Below are 20,381 nucleotides of genomic sequence, written 5' to 3'. Positions count from 1 at the left end.
GCATTATACTCTCCTGTTTGCCGTTCTTGTAGTGGTTCAGCACCTAACACAAAATTCATTCTTTCAAAGTGGTAGCATGTGCAGTTATACTCAGCAATGAAACACCTGCAGACTTATCTGACCATACATCGGTTGTAAGGAAATTTTGCTGTCTTGCAAATCATTTTCTTTTCATTTTACTGAAAACAGACTTTATACATGTCACTGCATATATCAATGAGGAATAAAAGTGTCGCTGCTTCAGCCTGTATTGTGGATTAGCTGCAGCCATCAGTCTCATGAATAATATGTCCTTTGACTGACTGGTAATAATCCATTACTAACATTTCTGCTGCACACTTATCCAGTTTCTTTGATTTAAAGTTAGAAGCATCACACAGTTTTCCACTTTGAAAATGTTCAACATTTCTTTGCTTAATGTCTGACCTCATCTATTGCAATTCTTTTTTGTCTTTAGTTCCCGCTCTAACTTCTTTCTTTCTTGTGCTTCTAACTCTTCAAACTGTTCTTTGTGCATTGATTTCAAATGATTCTTCAAAGATATAGTTCCACGTCCCTTTCGGGAATAATGTTTTTTGCAAAAACGACATGCGCTAACTTATTTGGTTGTTCCACGAATTACTTCCACACTTGACTATTTCTTGACGACATTGTACATAGAAAAGAATCAGCAAGGCTTGGTAAACTTGATTATTTCACGTCAAGCTGTATGATCGACTGACACACTGCCAAACCCTGAGGCAAGCTCCTCTCCACTGCTGCCGGTGCGGGTGACTCGACTCACGCCAGCTCCCCCACAACACTTGATAAGAAGCGATCAGCGATGCCAATTCTTGTTTTTCAGACTTCTTATGTATATCCACCACATCCTCTTCTGTGTGGTAAGGTTGCAGATACGGATGTTGATGCGGATTTAGATGATGTTGCGGATGTTCCGCACATGCGGATGAGGATATCCGATACATCTCTAGTAGAGAGTTCCAATGCTTGGAAAAGTAGGGAAAGAAATAGTTATCAAAACAGCCCACCCTCGAGTTGCCAACGGCCACATAGTAATCGCCGAAGCTTGCCGACTATTGCGTGTTCTAGCTAGTTGTGTGTTTGGGGCACACAAGCAGCCAGCTCTCGGAAGCAAAGACAAAAGCATAAAGCATATTCTTATCATAAGATTATTCTAATTTTACTTGGTTATCTTTCCTGATTTCGTAAAGAGGACAATTGGGAATATTTGGCAGGACGGGTTACGGGGAGACGGAAGCAGGGGAGGCTGGAAGCTGACTTCACCACGAAGCTGTCTAAACAGCTGAACCTTGTGGCTAAGGGACAGCACCAGAAACAGCAACAGCAGCAGCAACAACAGCAGCAGCAAAACCAACGGGAACAGAACAGACAACAGCAAGTTAAGAAAGGAGGTTCACGAGCTCCCAGAGCCAAGCTAAAAGCTCAGGTATGTAGTGTTTACATCAAGGGATATTCCTTGTTTACACAGTCGAAAAGTTGAAGATCTGCCATATGAATTTCGCCACATTTTATGAGAGCTAAGTTATAAATCAAGTTACAACCAAAGTTACAATGTAAATGTTTTTAACTTGCACTTATTATGATTACAAGGGACTAAACGATCCTTCTTATCAGCTATTGTAGACGATGCCAGAGTTACTCAAAAATTGTTAACATTTACTAGTATGCACATCCTGCAAAACCCTTAATAGGTTTTTTGAAATATGCACCACAATCACATACGTTAACCAAATATCCTCAACAATACAATATTTCGTATCAAGAGTCCATTCAGAAAATCTTTACCGGCGGTTGAATGGCTGCCGAGTTTTGCGAACTTTGTTTAGTTTATTTCACATCTGACGATGCATTAAGTTATGGCTGAAAGGCTGCTGAGCCAGTCAGACCCATGGGAACTACCCCTGCCATCCTATTCCTCAACGGTTCGTGGAGCGGCGGGCGTGGGCTAGGCTTTTCCGTCCGCAAGCGATATCAACATGTGTTCCCCATAATGGAAGTTGGTTCGTTCATGTAATGGAACAGTATAGATATTCTATTGAAAGATATACTACAGGAAGCACTGTGTGTGTGTGTGTGTGTGTGTGTGTGTGTGTGTAAGGTTTAAGTACAAATACTATAAAGCAAATATCTATGCATATATGAGAGTTCAACCTCACAGTCATTTCACAAGCAGAATATATATATATATATATATATATATATATATATATATATATATATATATATATATATATTCTGTGAGAAATACTTAGAAAAGCAAATGGATTTGTATGTAGCATTTATGGATCTGGAGAAGGCATATGATAGAGTTGATAGAGATGCTCTGTGGAAGGTATTAAGAATATATGGTGTGGGAGGCAAGTTGTTAGAAGCAGTGAAAAGTTTTTATCGAGGATTAAGGCATGTGTACGTGTAGGAAGAGAGGAAAGTGATTGGTTCTCAGTGAATGTAGGTTTGCGGCAGGGGTGTGTGATGTCTCCATGGTTGTTTAATTTGTTTATGGATGGGGTTGTAAGGGAGGTAAATGCAAGAGTCCTGGAAAGAGGGGCAAGTATGAAGTCTGTTGGGGATGAGAGAGCTTGGGAAGTGAGTCAATTGTTGTTCGCTGATGATACAGCGCTGGTGGCTGATTCATGTGAGAAACTGCAGAAGCTGGTGACTGAGTTTGGTAAAGTGTGTGGAGGAAGAAAGTTGAGAGTAAATGTGAATAAGAGCAAGGTTATTAGGTACAGTAGGGGTGAGGGTCAAGTCAATTGGGAGGTGAGTTTGAATGGAGAAAAACTGGAGGAAGTGAAGTGTTTTAGATATCTGGGAGTGGATCTGTCAGCGGATGGAACCATGGAAGCGGAAGTGGATCATAGGGTGGGGGAGGGGGCGAAAATTTTGGAAGCCTTGAAAAATGTGTGGAAGTCGAGAACATTATCTCGGAAAGCAAAAATGGGTATGTTTGAGGGAATAGTGGTTCCAACAATGCTGTATGGTTGCGAGGCGTGGGCTATGGATAGAGATGTGCGCAGGAGGATGGATGTGCTGGAAATGAGATGTTTGAGGACAATGTGTGGTGTGAGGTGGTTTGATCGAGTAAGTAACGTAAGGGTAAGAGAGATGTGTGGAAATAAAAAGAGCGTGGTTGAGAGAGCAGAAGAGGGTGTTTTGAAATGGTTTGGGCACATGGAGAGAATGAGTGAGGAGAGATTGACCAAGAGGATATATGTGTCGGAGGTGGAGGGAACGAGGAGAAGAGGGAGACCAAATTGGAGGTGGAAAGATGGAGTGAAAAAGATTTTGTGTGATCGGGGCCTGAACATGCAGGAGGGTGAAAGGAGGGCAAGAAATAGAGTGAATTGGAGTCATGTGGTATACAGGGGTTGACGTGCTGTCAGTGGATTGAAGCAAGGCATGTGAAGCGTCTGGGGTAAACCATGGAAAGCTGTGTAGGTATGTATATTTGCGTGTGTGGACGTGTGTATGTACATGTGTATGGGGGGGGGGGGGCCATTTCTTTCGTCTGTTTCCTTGCGCTACCTCGCAAACGCGGGAGACAGCGACAAAGTATAAAAAAAAAAAAAAAAAATATATATATATATATATATATATATATATATATATATATATATATATATACTTGCCCCTCTTTCCAAAACTCTTGCATTCACCTCCCTAACAACCCCATCCATAAACAAATTAAACAACCATGGAGACATCACACACCCCTGCCGCAAACCTACATTCACTGAGAACCAATCACTTTCCTCTCTTCCTATACGTACACATGCCTTACATCCTCGATAAAAACTTTTCACTGCTTCTAACAACACCATATATTCTTAATACCTTCCACAGAGCATCTCTATCAACTCTATCATATGCCCTCTCCAGATGCTATACAAATCCATTTGCTTTTCTAAGTATTTCTCACATACATTCTTCAAAGCAAACACCTGATCCACACATCCTCTACCACTTCTGAAACCACACTGCTCTTCCCCAATCTGATGCTCTGTACACGCCTTCACCCTCTCAATCAATACCCTCCCATATAATTTACCAGGAATACTCAACAAACTTATACCTCTGTCTTATACCTCTGTTGGGGATGAGAGAGCTTGGGAAGTGAGTCAGTTGTTGTTCGCTGATGATACAGCGCTGGTGGCTGATTCATGTGAGAAACTGCAGAAGCTGGTGACTGAGTTTGGTAAAGTGTGTAAAAGAAGAAAGTTAAGAGTAAATGTGAATAAGAGCAAGGTTATTAGGTCCAGTAGGGTTGAGGGTCAAGTCAATTGGGAGGTAAGTTTGAATGGAGAAAAACTGGAGGAAGTAAAGTGTTTTAGATATCTGGGAGTGGATCTGGCAGCGGATGGAACCATGGAAGCGGAAGTGGATCATAGGGTGGGGGAGGGGGCGAAAATCCTGGGAGCCTTGAAGAATGTGTGGAAGTCGAGAACATTATCTCGGAAAGCAAAAATGGGTATGTTTGAAGGAATAGTGGTTCCAACAATGTTGTATGGTTGCGAGGCGTGGGCTATGGATAGAGTTGTGCGCAGGAGGATGGATGTGCTGGAAATGAGATGTTTGAGGACAATGTGTGGTGTAAGGTGGTTTGATCGAGTAAGTTACGTAAGGGTAAGAGAGATGTGTGGAAATAAAAAGAGCGTGGTTGAGAGAGCAGAAGAGGGTGTTTTGAAATGGTTTGGGCACATGGAGAGAATGAGTGAGGAAAGATTGACCAAGAGGATATATGTGTCGGAGGTGGAGGGAACGAGGAGAAGTGGGAGACCAAATTGGAGGTGGAAAGATGGAGTGAAAAAGATTTTGTGTGATCGGGGCCTGAACATGCAGGAGGGTGAAAGGAGGGCAAGGAATAGAGTGAATTGGATCGATGTGGTATACCGGGGTTGACGTGCTGTCAGTGGATTGAATCAGGGCATGTGAAGCGTCTGGGGTAAACCATGGAAAGCTGTGTTGGTATGTATATTTGCGTGTGTGGACGTATGTATATACATGTGTAGGGGGTGGGTTGGGCCATTTTCTTTCGTCTGTTTCCTTGCGCTGCCTCGCAAACGCGGGAGACAGCGGAAAATATATATGTTTGAAGGAATAGTGGTTCCAACAATGTTGTATGGTTGCGAGGCGTGGGCTATGGATAGAGTTGTGCGCAGGAGGATGGATGTGCTGGAAATGAGATGTTTGAGGACAATGTGTGGTGTGAGGTGGTTTGATCGAGTAAGTAACGTAAGGGTAAGAGAGATGTGTGGAAATAAAAAGAGCGTGGTTGAGAGAGCAGAAGAGGGTGTTTTGAAATGGTTTGGGCACATGGAGAGAATGAGTGGGGAAAGATTGACCAAGAGAATATATGTGTCGGAGGTGGAGGGAACGAGGAGAAGAGGGAGACCAAATTGGAGGTGGAAAGATGGAGTGAAAAAGATTTTGTGTGATCGGGGCCTGAACATGCAGGAGGGTGAAAGGAGGGCAAGGAATAGAGTGAATTGGAGCGATGTGGTATACCGGGGTTGACGTGCTGTCAGTGGATTGAATCAAGGCATGTGAAGCGTCTGGGGTAAACCATGGAAAGCTGTGTAGGTATGTATATTTGCGTGTGTGGACGTATGTATATACATGTGTATGGGGGTGGGTTGGGCCATTTCTTTCGTCTGTTTCCTTGCGCTACCTCGCAAACGCGGGAGACAGCGACAAAGAAAAAAAAAAAAAAAAAAAAAAAAAAAATATATATATATATATATATATATATATATATATATATATATATATATATATATATATATATATATATATATATTTACTGTAATTGGTAAGCTAAATGGGACTTGGAAACCCAAAAAGAATAAAGAACTGCAGAGGGTAAAAAATATTGTATAGCGTCCCTCTTTCAAACGGAATGGCCAATTTGACTTCCTTGTCCACTGAGGATTGGTTAGAGAATCATGACCCGGGTTTATCTGTCAAAACACGTATACAGATTTTTTTTTTTTTATATTGCATTTATCACAGGACCAATTTCTGTGAGTCTTGGTGTTACCCAAGACCTTTCTTAAGGCTCCTGTAGTCCAAGACGCTCTACTTCCAGTAGCAGGGGGATGTAGAATCCTTTGGAGTGAGAAGTTCTTAGCGAGAACGTAATCTCAATGTTACAGCCTCACCAGATGTGACTTTCCATACGAGCAGGCGGAGTCTGGTAACACCTGCCTATACAGTATACATATCTGAGTGTGACGTCAAGGCTAGCACATAGATTATATAAAATTACTCTTTTCAGTTGTGGTCACTTTACAGAGAGGAACCTGGTACAATATGTGGCACTGCAATATTAACGTGGAACATGTACCTTCGGCTCGCTATAGATATAGGTCTTGGATTAAAATGAATTATAGAATAACAATAGCAGAAATAACAACATTGAAAAACTTTTAGACAATAATGTTGGTATAAATATCAATGAATCTTTTGAAATATGCCATGATATATAATTCTGTATGAATAGGTTTAAACTTTCAGATATCTTTCCAAAAAAGGTAAATGAAATAAGTTAGAAAATCACTTGATGATCAACAGTTTATATTCCAATGTTTCCGTCAAATTCTCAAAAAAGAAAATGTTGATGACCTTAGAGAAAATGAAAAGATTTTTGCAGAGGCTAATGTAATTGTAGCCGACACCCATTACGTGAACGTTATTATGTTAATGCACTATTGTGTAATGAGCTCACGTACGATTCACAAAATAAGGAAATCCCACACTTTATGCCAGACTTTACAATCTGCGTTATACTTAAATTCACTGAACGATTACTGACTTAAAACGTAGGAAAGTAAGTATATCATTGCTTAAAACATGATTCGCTTACTGAGATGAACAAGAAAATAATTCTCTTCCAAGGATGATGAAGACTCTGATTCTTACTTAGGTTAAAAAGAATAATGCGATTGTCTTCCAAGGATAAGTAAGAATCTGATTTTTTTTCCTTGGATGAACTATGAAGCAATTATCTCTTTATATTGTAGGATGAACGAGAGGACAATTTTCGAGAATGAATACATTACAGGATGACCGGCCGAATATTTCAAGAACGAATATTGAAGAGGAAAGTGAGGAAGGGAAAGGTAGATGGAGGGAGATAGGGAGAGAGAGAGAGAGAGTGTAAGTGGAGCAAGAAAAGATGTGTGTGTGTGTGTGTGTGTGTGTGTGTGTGTGTGTGTGTGTAGGTAGGTGGCAGGTGAGACTGACAATATCTCCTGATAACTAAAGTCAACACTGCCCTCCCTGGCGGGGTGCGATGCCTCCCGCTCTACCCACCCTCTTCCTCAGCCGTTTGTTATCTCCTTATCATTTAACAGCTTTTCATTTCCTCTGAGCAGGTTGATAAGGTGACTTAGGTTTACCGCAAAATTCTTGATAACGTTGACGGATGCGGTCGCTGGGGGACTTGTCATTGCTAGCAACTGTGCCTGCGTCCTTAGCTCATATATGACAAGTTTGTACGAACGATTTTCTATCAGTATGAACTAGAGACTGGGTGGGAGAGGTGGAACAGCCGCTTTATCATCAGCCGACGAAACAACTGACACTCTTTGAAAACTGTTTCTACCTCCATCATCGACCTCAGCTACATGCACAAGTGACGGAGCCACATACATGAGTGTTTCCTTGATTGCCATACATCACACGAAGACGATTCCATCAGACATGAGCAGAGAGAGGGGTGGTGATCGAACACTGTCAACATCACGAATTCGTGGAAGAAGAGCTGATAACACTGCCAGTGGAATGAAGGATGAAGATAGAGCGACACAGTCTTTCAGAGGAACTGAGATCTTCGGTCTAGCTAAGACATCTGGACATAAGAAACACAGCAGGAAAGATGGAAGTCGAAATCAGATGACGAGATCAGTAGGTGTGAGTGTACAGAGGATGGGACGCCATGTGATCAGGTATCGGACGCACTCCTGTCTGGACCCCGCCAGGATCAGGCGAGTTGTAAGGCGTCCTGGTCTTCTGATCTACTGCCGCAGGTCTGCCCTCATCACTGCCAGGCTCAGGAGGAGGAAGTCCAGGCGTAGTGGCAGGAGTGGAGTAAACTATCGACTCATATTACCACCAAAGAGATTCAGCCGTCGGTTCTCAGCTCTGGGGAAACGTCGTGGCCGGAATTTTAACCTGTCAAGGGAAAACAATTTGGTGCGTCGTGGAAAGATTTTGGAAAACAGTGATAAGTCAGAGGCTTCGAAACATTACGAAAACCAAAGAGATGGAAAGAAAAGAGGTTTGTCTCAGGTGGAGGGAGGAACACTGAGAGGAACAGTAAGGACGAGTGACAGAGGCAGGAAAAGTTCACCATTATATGGCAATGATGATAAACACCTGAAACCGATGCCTATGAGGGAGTGGAAAATTGTTTTCAACAAAAAAGTTACCCAGAAGGAAAGTGAGGCAACGGAGCTTGTGTGTGATGCTGCAGCAACAGACGGGCAATGTGAGGAGGTTGACGTCACACGTCTCGAGAATGTTTCTCGCCCACCCAGTATACACACAGGGGTTCACCACGTCCCCAGACCTCCCCGGCCCTCAGATCGGTGGCAGATATACAGAAAAGAACTCGCGACTCCCGGCGCGATGCTGTGGAGGTTCCCAGTCATGCCGGGACGCTGTGTGAAAAGAACGGTCAGGTGTGTTCCACGAGGGCCTGCCCCTCGACGTGTTCACTACCCGTCGCTGTATTGTTTTGAAGTCTTGGCTTGCAAGGTGACCATCCACCCACGACCGCGTCTACTGAAGGTGTCCAGCAGGAGGACAGTCAGGGATGATGTTGATGTGGTACATCTTAACTCGCTTCATTTTACTGTCCCAGATATGGCTGGTGGTTGCCAACGAAACTTCGTTTTCAATCATCAGCCACAGAGTTCTCATCGTGGAAAACGGAATGCTGTAGATAACAGGCATTCAACGAATATTCCCTTGCGTCAGCTGACCACTGCCCGTCCAGGTCACCAGAGGAATGGCAGTAGAGATGATCTTAGCAAGATGACAGCAAAACAGAATTATATTCTCCCTGACGTAGAGAAAGTTGGCATCGATCCAGCTCAAGGAATTTGTCCCAGTCAGTCATACAAGGGTGGAGGAGGACGGTCGTTCATGTACTTAAACAGTGTTGACGAGAAGTCCAGAGGTCACCCGGGAGCACCGTCATCGCCCAACAGTGAGAAGCAACACCATCTGCCTTCCTCAGGCCTGGCCGGCCAGACTGATGCAACTCTGGGGTGTTCCCCACACAACAAACCAGAGCTTCGAGCACGTAACAAGTTTATGGAACTTCTCAGACGGAGAGAACCAGTGAATGATTCTTGGACGGAGAGTTCTGGCAGTGATGATGTCACGAACAGTGACGGTGATGACGTCAAACCTTCTAATGTCAGCAGAAAGACACGACGAAGCAAAAAACATAACAGGAAGACCAAACGTGTCCAGAAGACCAGTGAGGCTAATAACTCGGAGTTGTTGAAAATGGATTTTCTTCGACCTGACATTCTGGCTGAACTGTTGAGGTTGCAACATCCTAAAACAAAAGACAGGCTCAGCTCGGCCGAGGTCGCTTCGAAAACATCAAAAAAGAAGAGAAGAAAGCGCAAAGGATCTCACAAGAGTGCTGAGAACAGACGTGTGAAAGAACAGCTGCTGGTGACGCTGAGCCGTAACACAGCCTTCTGGTACGACGTCACATCCCGCCTCCAGACCGTCACAGGAAGACCTGAAGTTAAACCCACCGAGGACACCTCAGCGGCCGTCGCCTCCACCAGCCAGACGAAGAGGAAACTGAAAGCTGCCGTGCGTAGCCTGAGAGACCTGCCAGCGAGTGAGGTTCCCAAGACTTCTGGAGGTGGAGGTAGTGACGGCCAGCCTCCCCGGCTGCCTCCAATACCTCAGAGGTCACAACCCTCCAAGTTCAAGACTGCTGCCTCCCACCTCATCAGGGCAGAGAGGAATTACTACAGCTTCCTCCCTCCTCTTACCTCACCATGGTCGGAGGCGTTACAGGATCTTCTCCCCTCCGTACGACAGGTGTTGCATTGATCCTTCTGTACGACAGGTGTTGTATTGATCCTTCCGTACGACAGGTGTTGTGTTGATGCTGTCATACGACAGGTGTTGTATTGATCCCTGCACATGACAAGTGTTGTGTTGATCTTTCCATACCACAGGTGTTGCAAGGACCCTTCCATACGACAAGTGTTGTATTGATCCTTCCATATGACAGGTACTGTGCTGAATCTTCCATACGACAGGTGTTGTACTGATCCTTCCATACGACAGGTGTTGTCTTGATCCATGCATACGACAAGTGTTATATTGATCCTTCCGTACGATAAGTGTTGTAGTGATCGTATTGTATATCAGATTAAAAGAGAACCTAATGTCTGGTCATGATCAACGAGAGATTTACGGGGATCCTTTGCAGTTATCCTTGACCTAACGAAAACTTTTGACAGGATGTGGCATGGGGGCGTCATCTATATGTTTCTCTCTCTCGGCTTCCCTCCCTCACTTTGCTCCCGTTTTGATAACTGTTTCTTTCCCTACACGTCGAAGCTTTATAACTCTCTACCATCTCATGTCTTTCCCAGTAACTATGACCTGACACATTTTCAAAAGACGGGGTGTTTCACTTCCTCCAAAATTCGTAAATACTTTTCCGTCTCTTCTTTTTCCCTTTCATTAACTTTTCCATGTTTATATGAAACCCGGCCTTGATGCAGACTTTTCTCTGTGACTGGAGCCGCTAACAAAAAAAAAAAAAAAAGGTTTACGATCGTATTTATACCAAACAGTGAATCAGTAACATTAGTCCTGCATTTGTTGACACAAGATCATCAGAGAATAGTGATCTCAACGTTGATGGTAGACACCCATGCACGGCTAGGAGGTCACTATACACCGGTCGGGTCGGGTGTTGTGTGTGGGAGACTAACCCGAGCTACTGCCCTCCTGCAGGATAGTGAGGACTCCGGTGTGGGCGGTGAGAAGCGGCCAGCCAGACGACGCCCGCGGAGAGGCGGCAAGAAGAAGGGCGAGGAGGGAGGACTGGACGATCCCGGCCAGACTGCGGTAAGGTCGAGACCAGAGACGTCAGGTGGTGCGGGGAGGAACACACACACACACACACACACACACACACACACACACACACACACACACACACACACACACACACTGAAGATTTCCTAGATCCATAGATCAACATTCTGCTGTAGTCAGCCATAATAACTTTGTAAAGCTCCTCCTGGACGCCATTTTAACCCTCCTACCAGACATATGATCATTTCCTCTGAAGAAAATGAAGAATACTTATGTATGAATAATGAATAATGAATGATGAATGGCTGATCCGTGACTAACCGGGAGGTGTGCGTCAGGTGTCGACGGTGGGCGACAGCCGTGTTGGGTCTTCGCGCAGGTCCGGCAGCTCCCACTCCTCCAAGCCCACCTCAGCCAGGTCGTCCAAATCGTCCTCCTCTCACCGCAGACTTCACGACCCTCTCTCTTACGACCCAAAGGTACGACTTGTGTACGAATCTAAGGTATTTAGTATGATATGATGTATACTACACTGTCATACTAGACCAAGGTCAACCTTCAATACCACTCAAGGAGTAACTACCCTTACACCAGCCTTAGGTACCACTCAAAGGGTAATTGATAACATAGGCATAACTCAAGGGGTAATTTACATAAGGCAATGGCATTTTTTTGCACGACTTTCTCAAACGCATATAATCATGCGAAAAAATCATTCACGTTTTAAAGATCTTCCTTCTGCTCGTGTCAGCTGTGGTATGATATCTCGTGTCGCTCGTGAGGTCACTCTTCTCGTTCGTGAGATCACTCGTCTCATATGGTCTCGTTTGGCTCATGAATCGTTGACAGGTTTGTGATGTGTCAAGCAAGGATGTCATGTGGGATGCCCAAAGCCAACTAAAGGGTGTTTCAAGTCTCGCAGATACAGTCAGTAGTTATTCATAGACTCCCAAAACGGATTCTGAAGAAGTCCACATAAGTACAAGTATCCCTGAACTTACATACAACATTAAGACGATCAACACACGGGTCAATCAACACATACGGTGCTGCTCGAAGTTTACGGCTATACACATGACGTCACACAAGTTAATGATTAGCATGATGATCCCAAATTTACGTGTATATCATACATACGTCATTCGTGTCACGCTACCGCGAAATCACATAACAAAACAAAGGGATGAAGACAATAAATCACAGCTTATTCGATTCCCAAATACAGATAGAACACTGGAGTAGCTAGCACTCATGTTGACGTTATATAAGTCTACTGTAGAAGCCAACCCGAGAATCTGGTCACATTGCAGCCACGTCACAGGTGCAGCGCCTCACCTGGTGTGATTCACGACACCCGAGATGAACTACACCTCTGGTCACTGTTACTGGGGTGTGTTACGAAGGTATCACCGAGTGGCGTAACAACATGACGTAACGAATGATTGTACTGTCTAAGGTTTGTATGTACGTCCCTAAATCACACGTATTGCTTGTTACGGATGGATCAATCCCCGTGGTGTCATAAATCTCATCTTTCCAATACATGATTCAGTTGTAACACACGATTTACTAGTAACATATGATTCACCAGTAACACACACTTCAGGTGTAACATATGCTTCAGCTATCTTATACGATACGAAACTTGAAGTTGTTTATGTTATCATTATTGGATCTTATTTTCTTCCTGACAGATCGTTGTTATGGTTCATGTCGGCCGTCTTAGGACCAGGTGTACCGCCAGGAGACGGCAGTCATACCTCAGTGGTCAGTGATGGACTAATCGCACCACTGAGGCAGTGTGACGGATATGATGTTCAAAATGACAATAAACTGTAATGTCTCGTTTAAAACTGTAATGTCTCGTTTAAAACTGTAATGTCTCGTTTAAAGTTAATACTGAAGTTTTCAGCCCCATAACATGAGGCTAAAACACTAGGATTTTACCTGAAAATAAGATTTGATTTCCATCGTAATTGATTCAACTTTATGTTGGTTTTCAGTAAAATATGTACATAAGCCTCACTAATGTTATGCAGTTCAAGAATGTTGTCACCAGCTTCGGGCTCTTGAAATCTTAGACACTCACTTCATACTGATGATTGTGATTGTGCAATATGGCAACCTTGCCTGATGCACAGTCTTCGGCCGGGCGGGTTCAAGTTGTATTTTAGATCGTTCATCGTCGGCTGCTACACTGGGGATTTACTTTCACCAGCTAAAAGTGTCGCAGTTGTTTATACCCATAAAACTAAAGTCTCGAATTAGCAGCTAAATTAGACAACAACCCGATTCCCTCATGCAATAACGTAATATGATTAACAAATTGATTTTCTCTCTCGAGGACACGGAAATAATCAAGATGATGTAAGGTGCATCGTCGGGTCGACTCTGTGTCAGGGCTAACTTCAAGGTGTGGCTGCTTCTGCTCTGGGCTGGTTGTCGGGTCTGTCTGCTCATTATGCTGCTGGCCTGGAGCAGGGGTTGTTCGGTTTTTGGAGCTGGTTCCGTTTTGATGTCCAGCTGACGAATTGCCGATGATAATGTTTCATAACTTATCTATATGTTTCATGCTATGGTGAAGGACTATCTCTAATCAGTCCTATGTTTTCGCAGTCCTTCTGGCAGCTGCACCAGTGGATGTTGTGACGGTTAGGTGGTGTTTGCAGTCACGTTGACACAATACCCTACTTACATACTTTCTATTCCAATATCTGTTTAGTCTCTTATTCTTGTTGCTATTATTCATCTGTTTTATACTTTTTTCCCTATAGGTTTAGATAGTGCTTATAGGCTCATCATATTCCTATAGGGACTTTATACAGTCAAAAGTCAAAAACAAGGGTTGCAGGCCTAGTGACCTTCCTCATAGGTCGCTGGCGGTTAAACCCAACCAACTAATCAACTTCAGTCCATCAGATAAACTGCCTTACAATATTGAAATTAGAATAATAACACAACATCAAACAAGTAAACGTATGCTGTGAATTTTCAGCTCAAGCTTCATTTCCTGCGGTGTAAGCGACTTGTAGTGATGAAGCTTTATCATGTAATAAATGTCCTTTACTCCCCACTGTTCTAGGAGTTCCTAGGAGCTAACAACCCTCCTGAGGACGGGTCAGAGCTGGCCAAGTTGCAGGAGGCGCTCGGACCTGGAGTAGGGGGTGCGACACTCACTGAGGCGGAGGTGTTTTGGTTTAGTCTCCCCCGGAGTCCGTCTCATCGTGCAGCCGTTTTCACTCTGCCAGTACAGATAACACGACTCCTCGGTAGGTGGTGGAGTTCGTGGTTGTTACGTCTGTTACGGCGATCCCGTCTGTGAGAATCCTCTAAAATTCCTATTATCTGCGGATTCTCGAATCTTTGAAATGTTTCACGAGAGCTTAGTAAAGAAAGACTGGGTTATGAAATAATTTTTTCCTTGTCAGGCATGTCCTCGATTGACTACCTGAGGAAGTACATGCGTCTGAGGACCTCACGGCGGCAGCTGTACTCTATGGTCTTCACGAGGCATCGTGATCTGGAGGTGAGTCAGTCAATAACACATACTCTCCCGAGATGGGCAAGGGTTGCCTTTAAATACCACTGAGGGAAAGTAATATCAGAGCTGATAGAGTAAATCTTGAGGGCGCTTAACCTCACGACTCAGGAAAGTTAGAGGTCTGATTACTGTCCTAATGACCCTCTCCCACAGAGGAATGAGGTCATTGGTCATCATCAACACTTCTGTAGAATGTCTAAGACTTCATCAATGCACTGAATGCCATCCTACACCCCCCCCCCTCCCCCCCATGTTAAACGTACACTTCATAAAACCATCTTTTGATACGCTTCAACTTTTTCTTCGAAAATGCTTAATGTTTTCCAAATCTTCGAAACCAGTCGTACGTTTACATGCATAACTCTATCATGTTGAACGAACGAAAAAAAAAAGGATATTGTGATGATTGACGCTTGTTGCACAGAGGGAAAAGGTATCTATTGATGATAAATGTGTTGAACGGGGAAATCATCTTTTATATGGTAAGTAGAATTTGGCAGCTCCCCCAAAAATACTTTTGATGATAGACAGTTGCTATCCAGACATCATTAAACAGTGATCATATCAACACCACAGTCTACATAAACCTGTTCTTGGGTTGGTCAGAGCATCCGGGTGGAGAGGATGCTGACATCCGACTTCGGGGAGGCCCTTGGCAACGCCCTGGGAGGGAGTGTGACGAAGGAGCAGCTGACCAGGCTGTCGGCCCTCGTGACCCTGCCTGACCTCGCTCTCGACCGGGACTACTTCATCCTCATCTCTGCCTTCGCTGAGAGACTCTTCTGTTATGGTGAGTTCTTCCTCACACGTAGAGTCTTCCTCACACGTAGTCTTCCTCACACGTAGTCTTCCTCACACGTAGTCTTCCTCACACGTAGTCTTCCTCACACGTAGGTCATCTTCGCATGTAGTTTACGGGTGGTAAGTTACCCCAGGATTGCTATGGTGACGGGTAAGTTATTGTAAGTCCCGACGTGCATGATGTAAACAACGACTTGTCCTACTGATCTTCCCTCATATGATCAACCTGTCCAACCTCTGCCCCACCATGACCTCTGCCCCACCATGACCTCTGCCCCACCATGACCTCTGCCCCACCATGACCCCTGCCCCACCATGACCTCTGCCCCACCATGAACCATGCCACGCCATGACCCCTTCCCAGCCATGACCCCTGCCCAGCCATGACCCCTGCCCAGCCATGACCCCTGCCCCACTATGACCTTTCAACATATACTGTCTGTCATGACTTGTTACGTCGTCCTCAGAGCTTCTCGCAGCGCCTGACGTCCAGGTCGAACCTCGAGACCTGGTGGAGCAGCTGGACTTCAAGCAGCTGGACGAGCGACTGGAGGGCGTCACCCTCGACCAACAACTGCACCAGCTCCTCACTACCATCAGGGACCTGGGTTAGGGCCACACCAGTTCCTCACTACCATCAGGGACCTGGGTTAGGGCCACACCAGATCCTCACTACCATCAGGGACCTGGGTTAGGGCCACACCAGTTTCTCACTACCATCAGGGACCTGGGTTAGGGCCACACCAGTTCCTCACTACCATCAGGGACCTGGGTTAGGGCCACACCAGTTCCTCACTACCATCAGGGACCTGGGTTAGGGCCACACCAGCTCCTCACTACCATCAGGGACACAGCTTAGGTCTACATCACGAATACATATATACATCTATGTACATATACACAAGTATACATATATACATCTGTGTACATATACACAAGTATACATATATACATTGGTGTACATTTTTATAACATTTTCACGTATTAGAATATACACATCAAAGAGTCGTCACTGGTCGTTATCATTTCCTGATTTAGAAATCTTCACACACACACAAACACACACACACACACACACACGTTATGCACGTCCGTACAACCACATGTACTCATGGATTGCTGATCAATGACACTATATATATACATTCATAACACCAGCCTTGGTATGTACATGACCTTCTATCCTCACATACTGCTGCAGCCGTGGCACATAGAGTTAAACTTGTGTAAGTATATATGTACGAGATATCTGCTGGATTATCCTGTACCATACTAGTACTGTCCTCCAGCAGGTAGCCTCGTCATACACCATCAGGTCTTGTGTCGTATGTCCTTCCCACGTCCACCTACATGTAGCTCTATGTCGTCTTATTCTCCATACATTACTAATAAAACTTAAATCAACCCGAAATTTTCTTTTCATGTGTTCAATGTTATCCATAACAAATGAATATCTTCGGCGTCAGACTGCTTAGAACGAATAACAAAAATTGGTCAGAAATTATATTATTCACAAGTGAAATATGTAAAGATACAAACTGAATCAGTTAATTAACCTTTGACCATAGAACCAAGTGGGATATAATTACCCATTTTTCCTGCACAGAGAGAGAGTTCTACGCTCGTGGGGATCTGTCTATCGATCTTTCACCACTATCTTACATCTTATATAGCTGAATGCTGACCACATTCTGTTTCACATCTCAGTATATTCCATTCGTCTACCACTCATGCTACAACATGTCTCTGTACATCTTCTCAAACAAGTTTCTCGCTTTAATCTCGTGTTATGGCCGCTTGTTCTTCTATCCATCTATCTTGCCAAAATCTGTTCTCGGCGCCAACAAACTTGTTTAGAACTTCAATGGTTGTGATCAGGTCACGCCTTACTCTTCTCTTTCCCACAGTGGGCAAACCTAAGGTCTCTAACGTAACTCAGTCTGTTACTCAATCTTCATGAAAATAATGGTACCAACCTTCTCTGGACCTTCTCTATCAGCTCTATGTGCTTCCTAGGCGCAATCGCTTAACTTGGGCAAATATTCTGGTTTTAGCCTAATGGAGGATATGAACAGCTTGCTGAATACTTCCTCATCCATATACTTGAAAGCTGTTCTAATATATACCAGCAGGCAATGTACATAATTATTATGAGATTCTGGCGACAGATTAGGGAAGAAGTCGACTTTCAAGTCCTTACATTCATATTTGTTTCTGGTATTTCCATTTTACATGTAGTGAACACCTTTATAGTATCAGGTCAACATGGCTGGGAATAAGATTCGGTGAAAACCAGCGAGTGAAAGAGTAAGACAGAACAATGTCAACAGAAAACGGGCCTATGTCAAGCAACAAGGGTGTATCATCAGTCATTCCATCAACACACAGACTAACCCATGAAAATAATTGTCATGATGAAGGGAAAAAGCGAGTGTTGATCGACAATGAAGGAATTCTAGGATACATCTTTTCATCAACTCTTCAGTGATCTCTCAACTTAAAATCTTATAACCGACAATTTTCCTGACGTACTTCAATAACATCTACTGTAACACCAAATGTCCTCACCTTTCACGTAGTTGGGCCGAACACCGTAGGACCCAGCTGCGCTGACCTCCGAGAACAACACATCGCACTGTACACTTGGCTGATGTCACTGGCGCCTACCACACTGCTACATACACTGACTGACGTAAAACTACTGGAACCTTGACCGACCATCCGAGCAGTGCTTCAGAAGCATGAGACACAAATTCGTCCTGTCTCGGAATTTCGAAACAGCAGTACTTTCTCTGGCTGTAAACACGAAATCATAGCAAGAATAACTGAATCTGGTTTTTGAGTCTCAATTAATGGGCAGATGCTTAATGTTAACCCTGACTGTGACAATAATAGGAGTATGGTTCATGTTCACTGAATCATGATTCATCGTGGTTTCGAAACTCGTGGTCACAGTGGTGCTCATGATCAAGTATATGTTGACAAACACGAGGAAATTGAAACACGATAAGTTCCCAAGTGTACTTTCGTGTAATGATCACATCCTCAGGGGAGATACAAGAATGAGATATAAGACGTAGAATAGTCAGTTGATATCAGCATATATATTTTAATCATCTTCGCGCCCATTCGTAATTAACTATTTGTACTGTAAGGGGAGAACCTTCTATACTCTTACTTGAATACATTTGAACACTAACGAGGCTGTTTGCGGTAGTGCAGGAGAACATAAGCTCATGGATCAGACTTTACAGAGACAGACAGTACACTTATCGTATAACTCAGGAGGTGTATATAATGTCAGTCGTGGATAGAATCAAAATATTGATCAAGTCTATACTCAAATATATCTATTACTGCGAGTTATATCAGACGAATCTATCCTTAAGTAGCTTGTTAGATCGAGATTATCGAAGCCTTTAACTATTTTGAATACTTGTATGAGACCACCTCTTAACTTTCTCTTTCTAGGCCAAGTCAATTCAGTTCGTTAAGCGGGTCTCATAAGATTTGTTTTTCAGTCCGGGAATTATCTCAGTAGCTGGACTCCTTACTCTCTCCATTCTGTCTTATGTCTCTCCTCAAGGAGGAGGTTGACCAAAACTGAGCACAACATTCAAGATGAGGACGCACTAGTGAGTTGTGGAGAGTAAGGATGATTTCCCAAGGCTTGAATTCGATATTCCTATCTGTGGATCTAAGAATTGTGTTTGTCCTTTTTACTGCTTCTGTGCGATGCTTATTTGGATTTAGGTCACTGGAGATGACCAGACCCAAGTCGCCCTTCTCCTCTTTTGCTTTTGTAGCTTAACAGAATTCATGCTGTAGCTTGCCTTTTCAATTTTACTACCGATATGTAAAGCTTTGCATTTAACAATATCAAACTCATTTGTCTCTTGTTAGCTAAGTCCGTCAGATTGTATTTGTCAGCCTGAGGCTGCAAACGTTCAATTTTGTTGTAGATTTATTCCCTAACTTAGTATCATCCGCGAATTTAGATATTTTACAATGTAGTTCATGATCAGTATCAATGATATATATAAGAAAGAGAACCGGTGCCAAGACTGATCCCTGTGGTACACCACTTGCTACGTCTGACCATTCAGAGGCTTGACCATTATTTATCACACTTTATTTTCAGCCAGTCAGCCAATTTCCTAATCACCGAAGTATAACCCCATCTAGCTATATCAATCATGTTACTTAATGTTTGTCAGTAATCTCTGATGTGGAACTTTATCGAACGCTTTTTGGGAATTTAAATAGATAACATTATCAACTTTACTTTCATCATACATGTTGAGTATATCGTTACAGAAATCAAGCAGATTTGTCAGACATGAGCGCTTTCGTCGAAAACCTTATGATGAAAATCGTTAATTAGGTGGTGGTCTACGGTCTCATCTCGAATGATGGTTCCCATTAGCTTATCAACTACTGACGTTAACCTAATGTTCGATAGTTTTTGGGTAGAAATTTTTAACTGTTTTGAATATCGATGTTACACTGGCAAACTTCCATCCCCCTGGAACATTTCCCATAGCGAGTAACTTAATGAGAAGAGCAGCCAGTGATTTAATTGCCTCATTCCTCGCCTCTTTCAGTGTCCTCAGATAAAGCTTATCTGGGGCTATTGTTTTATCTTCTCTCATTCCGTTCAGCGCTGGTAGCATCTTTATGTTGTATTTCAATAAGTTGTAAAACGTTTTTACTGCTTAGCAATGGAGCTGGTTACGGAACTTGAGTTGTGTCTTCATTTGTATACACAGATGTTAAAAAATGATAGTTTGAGATCTTTGCCATGGCTTCTTGTCTTGAACCAAGTCACCATTTTCCGTTATTAATGGACCATTTGACTGGGTAATGAGTCTCTAGCCTCTAACACAACTATATGCCTCTTTAGAGATTCTTTTGGTGCTTTTAGCAGAATACG

At 43.5% G+C, this 20,381-nt stretch overlaps 1 protein-coding gene across 1 annotated transcript in view; it reads left to right on the top strand.

Moving 5' to 3' along the window:
* The window catches only part of LOC139764629 (uncharacterized), a 33,254-nt gene extending 16,402 nt beyond the window's left edge, over positions 1 to 16,852 (top strand). The window contains exons 6-12 of the mRNA XM_071691482.1: positions 1,236 to 1,447; positions 11,023 to 11,136; positions 11,445 to 11,585; positions 14,189 to 14,375; positions 14,535 to 14,632; positions 15,254 to 15,437; positions 15,916 to 16,852. Coding sequence (XP_071547583.1) covers positions 1,236 to 1,447; positions 11,023 to 11,136; positions 11,445 to 11,585; positions 14,189 to 14,375; positions 14,535 to 14,632; positions 15,254 to 15,437; positions 15,916 to 16,061 — 1,082 coding nt within the window. The 3' untranslated portion in view covers positions 16,062 to 16,852. The remainder of the gene's footprint in view (positions 1 to 1,235; positions 1,448 to 11,022; positions 11,137 to 11,444; positions 11,586 to 14,188; positions 14,376 to 14,534; positions 14,633 to 15,253; positions 15,438 to 15,915) is intronic.
* Positions 16,853 to 20,381: the final 3,529 nt, after the last annotated feature.

The sequence above is a fragment of the Panulirus ornatus genome, chromosome 4, assembly GCF_036320965.1.
Source record: "Panulirus ornatus isolate Po-2019 chromosome 4, ASM3632096v1, whole genome shotgun sequence".
Taxonomy (NCBI): Eukaryota; Metazoa; Arthropoda; class Malacostraca; order Decapoda; family Palinuridae; genus Panulirus; species Panulirus ornatus.
This window is presented reverse-complemented; position numbering and strand designations above follow the sequence as displayed.